General features: G+C 40.3%; 1 protein-coding gene across 1 annotated transcript in view; it reads left to right on the top strand.

Annotated features, from left to right (window-relative positions):
* FAM120A (family with sequence similarity 120 member A) overlaps positions 1 to 6,355 on the top strand; it is a 103,197-nt gene extending 96,842 nt beyond the window's left edge. The window contains exon 18 of the mRNA XM_068551832.1: positions 4,441 to 6,355. Coding sequence (XP_068407933.1) covers positions 4,441 to 4,752 — 312 coding nt within the window. The 3' untranslated portion in view covers positions 4,753 to 6,355. The remainder of the gene's footprint in view (positions 1 to 4,440) is intronic.
* Positions 6,356 to 8,229: the final 1,874 nt, after the last annotated feature.

Consider the following 8,229-nt stretch of genomic DNA (forward strand, 5'->3'; position numbering starts at 1 on the left):
TATTTTTATGTTAGGACCTGTTAATCCATTCATATACTGCAGATTGCAAAATGAAGATATTCTCATTCAGTCATTTCTTTTTCTTTATTTATTGGGGTATTTTTATAAAAAGATGCTTCCCATTGCTTTCTGTTTGGTGCCTGAGTATTACAGCCCTTACAGGAACTAGGTCAACACATGGTTTTTTGTAGCTCACCTCACCCATCCTTGGCCACTGAGCCCTTTGCCGTGACCTCTAGTCTTCAGTAGCTTCCTATGTGGTGTATCACCCAGCCCAGCAGACCAGTGACAGTCGTTTCTCTTAGTTTCTCAGTTTCTTTAGTGAGAAATGGCATTTCAAGTAGGAGCACCAATGGACCCTGGCTGCCATAGGGTCAGTCATGGTTCCTAGTGTTCTGTGTACATAGACACACAGAGTCCTGTTTCTTTATATATGTAAACACACACACAACCGATATGCCTTTTTATTGTATTTTTTAAAGGTATGATTCTCATGAATTCACACTGATGTTTCCAGTTCAAACTGAGGACTGTAGGCTTTTATTTAGTCTCATTTCTGTTACATCTCTATGTTCTTTCTTCTACACCAAATCACCATTTCTAGGCTTTTCCTATGAACAGAGCTAGAGGGAAAAGGTGTACACATCCACACTCACGTATACTATGCACACACAAACATATATACATGTAATCTGCTGCTTTTTTCCTCCCTAATTAAACTGACTCTTCTTATTCAAATTTAGGATTTCAGGAACTTGACTTAACCTTTACTGTTTATATCAGTATGTCTTTTCTTCCCTTCTGAGAATCTTGGTTCCTAAGAACCCGGAGGATGATTAAATTAGAACATCCCATAACTCATTATTTACTTCATCCCACATTGCATACACAGTCTGCTAGGAATAGCTAATTCTTCCATCAACAGCACAATCACTGGGAACAATTAGAAGAAAATGTTGGTATATGCTTCCCCCATTTTCCCCTGTCATCCTCACAGTTTTGAAAAATAGCTTTGCTACTATGGTCTACATTGTCCAAAGTATACTCCTTTCAGCCACATTTGTCCAGGGTTCGTAGATAATTGTGTCCCGTGCCCCACCAGCCTTGAGTCTGCTGGTCCATTTTGTCCCTCTAAGGCTCTTTCTTTAGTGGGTTCCTAGGGAAGACTTAGGAAAACAGTGTTTAATTTGAAAACAGTTTATTTTCCTAGCAATTAGAAATACTGGTTCACATCTTCTCAAGTGACTTACACACTCTATGATTTTCTTCTGTTATAAAGCTTTGCTGTTAAAGGCTAATAATAATTGAATTGTCTTTCCCTTTGAAGTCATTTGCTGTTTTGGCCTAAATGCCTAAATTGTTTTCGTTTTTCCATCAAAGTTTAGTGACATGCCCTGCTGCTGGTTGTTCTTGGTCAGTGCACTCAGTATGCAATGCTTTCTTTCCAAATGCAATTTCAAATTTGTTTTATGTCAGAAAGTTTTCTTGAATTACTAGTTTTTCATTTCAGTTCTTTTGCTTTGCTTTGTTTTCGTCTCTGGTGCTCCTGTTGTACTAGTCCTTCTGGGTCTGTCTTCAGTGTTTGGCATACTCTTGATTCCTTTTCGTCTCTTCCTTTCTTTTTTGAGATGTAACTCATATACTATACAACTCACCTGTTTAAAGTGTATAATGCAGTCTCTTCCTAAGGTCATATGCAGTCACCGTTAATTCCAGAACATTCGTCACCCCAAAAGAAACCCCTTATTCATGAGCAGTCATACACCCCACCCCCATGGTCTCTGGTGGATCTGCTTTCTGTCTGGAGTTGCTCTCTGTACATTTCATGTAAATGCACATGTTGTGCCCCATACCAGGACTTCATTCTGTATTATTGCTGAGTGCTGCTCCATTATATAGATGCACTACAGTTTGTTTACTTGTTCATCAGTTGATGGACATTTAGATTGTTTCCACTTTTTGACTATTATGAATAATGCTGCTGTGAACATATATGTACAAGTTTGGTTTTTTTCCCCCCGGTTTTACTGAGATGTAATTGACACATAATATTATATTAGTTTCATGTGTACAGCATAATGATTCGATACTTGTATTTATTGCAAAATGATCACCACAGTAAGTCTAGTTAACATCCATCACCACACATAATTACAAATTTCTTCTTCTCGTGATGAGAAACCTTTTACGTGATGAGTATATCTTGTGATGAGTATATCTTTTAAGATAGACTCTTCTAGCAACTTTCAAATATATGAGTACTGTTAACTATAAGAGTGTTGTTAACTACTGTTACCAACTTTCAAATATATAAGAGTACTGTTAGCTGTTAACTACACATTTTCAATTCTCTTCGGTATGCATGTAGGAGTGAATTTCTGGGTCATATGGTAACTCTGTGTTTAAGCATTTGAGGAACTGCAAAACTGTTTTCAAAATGGCTGCACCATTTTCCATTCCTATCAGCAATGTATGAGGATTCCAATTCTCTACATGCATGTCAACATTTGCTACTATCTGTTGTTGAGTTTGGCCATCCTAGTGGGTATGAAATGGTATCTCATTGTGGTTTTGATCTGCATTTCCCTTTCTTCATCTCTCTGATTTTAAAAATTTTGTTCTTTCACCTTCAGGTACTATGATGTTTATTTGGTGTTGTTTCTTCTAGTTTAGTGTTCATTTTCTCGAATTATTTTTTTCTTTATTTTAAATTCTTCCCAAAGTTTTTCACCTCACTTTATGGCTTTTCCTGGTTTAATCTGTGCTCCTCTTCCTCAACCTGTCCTGTCACAGCCTGTTTTAAAATCAAAGGAAGCAGTCTTGGTCTTTTATTGACATGCCTTTCTGATGTATTTCATTGTCCTTAGGGATGTTGTTCCATCTTTTATTGCCGTAGTGTGTGGATTCCTTGGTACTTCCTGTTGCTTGTTTTTAAGTGAAGGTAGTGTTCTTGCACCTTGAGAAGGACAGATGATGAAGGGCAGCTTGTTTCCTAAGAGTCTCTGGCCTTCCTTTCTCTGTTGTTGCCATCCTGATGGGGCCAGTTCTGATACGATGTGTCAGTGGGACAGAGGAGGCGGTGCTGCCCCGTGCTTGTGGTGCATATAGTGGTGGGGGACTCCTTGCGGTGGCCTACGCTTGTGGGAAGAATTAGCTGTAGAGAGAGGGAGTGTCTGTTTCCAAACAGGTGCAGACTGGCTTTCTTTCTTAGTCTTCCTGCATCCTTCATAACTATAGGGAGGTTCCCTAATAAGCAGGCGCCTCAACACATTTCATGTAGCAGGCACCCATGGGGGAACTGCTTAATCACCACTGGCAATACTCTGCCACAAGTGTGTGTTTAGTCTGGCAAGTGGACTTTTCCTCGAGAGAGTGAGGGTTTTGAGATTTGAAAGCATGTAATTGAAGTCTTCAGTATTAATTTTCTCCGCTTCTTGGCCCTCCTATATTTTTATATTATGCTTCTCAAGGTTCCAAGAGAATGACAGTAGTATTGACTTCTAGAAAAGTTTACATGAGTGTTTCTGAACTATAGGATTGAAAACTAAAATGAGAACAGTCCTTCTGGGTCTGTTGAGCAGTCCTTCTGGGTCTGGGTCTGTGTAAAATTGAGCCCAAATGGGGAACACGGTAACCCGTGGTGTACAAGAGGGTGTCTCTAAAGTAAGGGTGATAGGTACCTCCAGTTCCACTCTGTATATAGACTACAGAGTGGATAGAGGATATAATAGAATGTTTAAAGTATAGAAAATTTAGATGACAGAATGGATAGCGTATAAAATAGAATGTATAGAGTGGATAGATTATAGAGTGTATATGGACTGTAAAGTATAGAGAGTACAGTTGAACCTCGGACAATGCCGACTCTCTGCGCAGTTGAAAATCCACATATAACTTTACAGTCAGCCCTCCTCCATATCCACAGTTCCACATCCGCAGATTCAACCAACTATGGATCATGTAGTACTGTAGTATGTGTTTATTGAAAAAAACCCGCATAATGGCGGACTTGCGCAGTTCAAATCCATGTTGTTCAAGGGTCAACTGTATAGAGAATGTATAGAGTATATAATAGAATATATAGAGAATAGCTTGCATAGAGTATATAATAGAATGTAGAGTATACAATAGTATACTATATAGTATATAGAGTATACAATAGTATACTATATAGTATATAGAGTATACAATAGAATATGTAGAGTTTAGAGAATATAGATTATGGAGGATATAGAGTATATAATGGAATGTATAGAGAGTATACACAGTATAAAATGCATAGGGTGGAGAGTACATAACAATGAGAGACACAGCCATGCACTCGCTGTGTTCTGTTCTTAAATCTGCAGTGAGTGTCATCAGGCCTCAGCTGTGGTGTCTCCTCTCTCCCGCTGTCTATCAAAAACTGCCTTATCGCTTGCTGTGCTTCATTTTAAATAGGGCAAGCCTCCTTATGCTGCTTCAGCAGAAGAAGTGGCCAAAGAACTGAAGTCGAGATCCGGGGAATCTAAATCCTCCGCTGTGTCTTCAGACGGGTCCCTGGCTGAAAACGGAGCGGTGGCTGAGGAGAAGCCGGCTCCCCAGATGAATGGGAACGCGGGCGACACCAGGGCCCCCAGCCACTCGGAAAGTGCCTTGAACAATGACTCTAAGACGTGCAATACAAATCCTCACTTAAATGCACTAAGTACAGACAGTGCTTGCCGTAGAGCTGATGCTCTGGAGGCAGCTGTCTTAAAGAAAGAAGAGTAAACTTATTTTTTATAGAGGGTGAAGGATGCTGGAAGGGTAAGGATTTAGGAATATCTGGAGAGAAAGAGAGCCTACAGTTATGTACATTTTTTCCTTTCCGTAAGAGAAAAATGAGGACTTTGGAAATTCGGATCCCTCTTTGATATCAGAGATTTAAACAACACATTTTTAGTTTTAACCAGTTGTAGTCAAAATGCTACAATAAAACAAAAAGAGAGACAGAAAATGAAGAGCATTTGACTCCCACACTTAAAATGAAGTACACACAAAGTTTAAACTGGTTAATGACAAAAGCCTATAGCTGTGTTTCTTGAACTATAAAGAAAACAAATTTTGGCAGTCTTTAAGTATATATAGCTTAAAATATCATTTTTAGCATTTGGCACCATATGTATGCCATTATCTTTGATTTTTGCATTACTGTTCACAAGAAAGCTTTGTCTAAGGCTTTGATTTTATGATTATGAAAGAAATTAGGCACAACCACAGTTTTTCTTTCTTACTTAAATTTCATCACTGTTGATGTGGTTCTTTTGTGTTAAAAAAAAAAGTGCAACTATCAAAACTGAAAAAACTATAGAGTAATATTGCCGTTCTGCTGATTTTAAATATACAGTACATCATACATACTTTACAAGCAAGTTAAATGGAGATAAAGTTGAAATCATAGAAGATGCAAATGACCTTTCAAAATCAACACACTGTGTTCTGAAACTTTTCGTGACTTAATACCATGCATCTGTGATCAATGAACTATGTGGTTTTGAATCGGACGTAGACCATTAGTGCTACTACTTGAGCTAAACTTCTGCATGGTTCATAATTTTTAAAGTGTGTAGTTAATATTATGCATGTTATTGTCCTTTCTTCCATTCTTACCAGTATGTGCCCATTTGCAAAACAAAAATGCTAATAATCAGTAATAGTCCTATAAAAGATGTTAACTCTGTTTAGTCATTGACTGATCTTTCTCTAACCTTAAAATTTTGTGATTATTGACCTCTGTTGCATTTATTCTAAAACCCCCCCCAAATTATCTAGCTGTTTCGAATATCAACATTACCCTGGTGTATTCACTGCTGTATGCATTATTGTTCTTTGTTGCTGTTTTATGCCTTCATATTAGCAAAATATGAAATTCTTTGAAAAACAAAAAAAAAAAATCCCTTTGATCTTTTAAAAAAAAAAAAAAACAACCCCCCCTTCTGTAGCAGGAAACAAATTGCTTGTTCTTGAGAACTTTCCCATCAAGAATTTAGTAGAAGCAGGTATACTTATATCATTTTGATGTTTTTGTTAATGTTTCCAAACAATGTACTTTGAAATCAGAATCACTTCTTATTCGTTTTCATATAATTCTCCTGATGCTCTTCATCACACATTAGTGATCAGAAATGAGATGTAATTCCCCAATCCCTGCCCGCAAGACCTGAGTAGGATCTTACTGTAAGTTGAAGGGAGTTTTGCCCTAACTCATGGATTGTGCAAGAATGAACTGCTGTTGGGTTTGACTGATTGTAGATGGGTTGTGGTGTGGTGTATCTGAAGGCTATTGAATGCAACTTACAATGCTTAATAAAAATCTTTATTCTTTTAGTATAAAGATGGTACGGCTTTTAAATTCCTTGTAAAAACATACATTTTACTGAGGTTTAATTCAAATTGAAACAGCTACTGAAGAGCTTAGTCAAATAACCAAAATTTAGAAATATTTTGCCCATTGCAGGTAATTCCAGGTTTCTAGCTCTAAAGAAACATATGTGGTCAAAATGCAAGTTATGCTGATGTCTGAATTTCATAGTTACAAAAAAACATTCTCTGATAGAGCAGGCTTAGAAATAGAAATTTAATTTAAAAAAAAAAAGCCCAAGGAAGAAATACATTTGATCTTGATTAAACCGCTTTTTTTTTTTTTTTTTTTTACCAGATCCATACTATATTCAGATTTGTTTCATTTTTACTTAATGTCTTTTTTTGTTCTAGTATCTACCACATTATATTTAGTTGTTATGTCTCCTTAGGCTCTTCGTTCTGACATTTTCTCAGACTTTCCTTGTTTTTGGTGACCTTGTGACAGCCTTGAGGAGTAGTCAGATATTTTGTTGAATGTCTTGTAACTGTGATTTGTCTGATTTTTTTTTTTTTTTTTCATGAGTGGACTGGGGTTAGGCTACATAAAATTAACATGCCTTATCGCCATTGATAGCGACCTTGATCATCTGGCTGAGTTAGTGTTGGTCAGGTCTCTTCACTATAAGGTTGCCAGCCCCCTACTCCTTTCCATACTGTGCTCTTTGATAGAGCCACCATGTGGCTCACGAGTGACTCACGAGTGGGGAGTCATGCTTTTAGTTATCTAGTAAATTATTTGGAATTCTTGTGCGTGGCAAATTTGTCTCTTCTCCGCCATTTCCCCATATGTTTTTACATCATTGAGTTCTGAGTGCTTAGCACAGGACAGGGGTGAACGGTAGGCATTTAATACATTTTGGTCCTTGTTTTGTGAACATCCATTGTAAATCTCTCACGTTCTAATAACACCTTCAATGATGATGCTAAAACAGGACGTGCTTTTTTAGAAGCACTGTTCTAGGTGTTTTAGCTCAATTAATGCTCACAGCAATGCTATCAGGATGACACTGTTATCACCACCGAAGGTTTTTAACTTATTGGAGGCCACACTGCTAGTGAGCGGTGGAGACAGGGTCTGAGTCCGTGCCCTTTGGAGCCCACGCTCAGAGCCTTTGAGGCGCCCTTTAGTCCATCACGCCCCTACACATGGCCCGCCCAGCTCCTCCGGAACCGCTTCTCCGGGAGGTGCGGGGAGGTGGGGCTGTGTCCCCGCCTCCGCGGGGTGGGCAGGAGGGGAGTGGCCACACGGGAGAGACGGGGGCGGAGGGGGCGGTGTCAGAAGACGTGTTATCAAAGATGCTGGGACTGCCGGCGCGCGCTCTCGGCCGGGGTCGGAGAGGGGAGGGCCGTCTCAAGGCCCCGCCCGCCCGGCCTCCTAGTCAGAGGAAGAGGCGCCCGGGATGCGCGCTTCCGGCCTTGCGTGGAGAGGGGTGGGGCCATGCGTAGGGCGGGGCGGGGCGGGGCCTTGTGTAGGGGAGGCCCGTTCCTCCCTGCGCTGACGGTGCGCGCGCACCTCTTTCCTCCTATCCTTGAGGCCCGCGTTCCGCTGCGTCCCAGCGCTGCTACCCAGGCCAGGCGTGAGGCGGCCGCGGGAGGTCGGCGGGGACCGGTTCGGTGTCCACACTGCCAACTCCTGGGGCCGAATTCCGCGCGCAGACAGCTGACCGGATCCTCGGGGACCGCGAGAGCTGGGCCGGGCTCCCTACACGGTCACCAAGATGCTGACATCGAGGATTTCAAAGCTAAAAAGAAGGAGCTAGAAGAAATTGTTCAGCCAGTTACTAGCAAACTATGGAAATGCAGGCCCTCCCCAAACTGGTGATGAAGAACCAGCAGACAACGATG

The sequence above is a fragment of the Eschrichtius robustus genome, chromosome 10, assembly GCF_028021215.1.
Source record: "Eschrichtius robustus isolate mEscRob2 chromosome 10, mEscRob2.pri, whole genome shotgun sequence".
Taxonomy (NCBI): Eukaryota; Metazoa; Chordata; class Mammalia; order Artiodactyla; family Eschrichtiidae; genus Eschrichtius; species Eschrichtius robustus.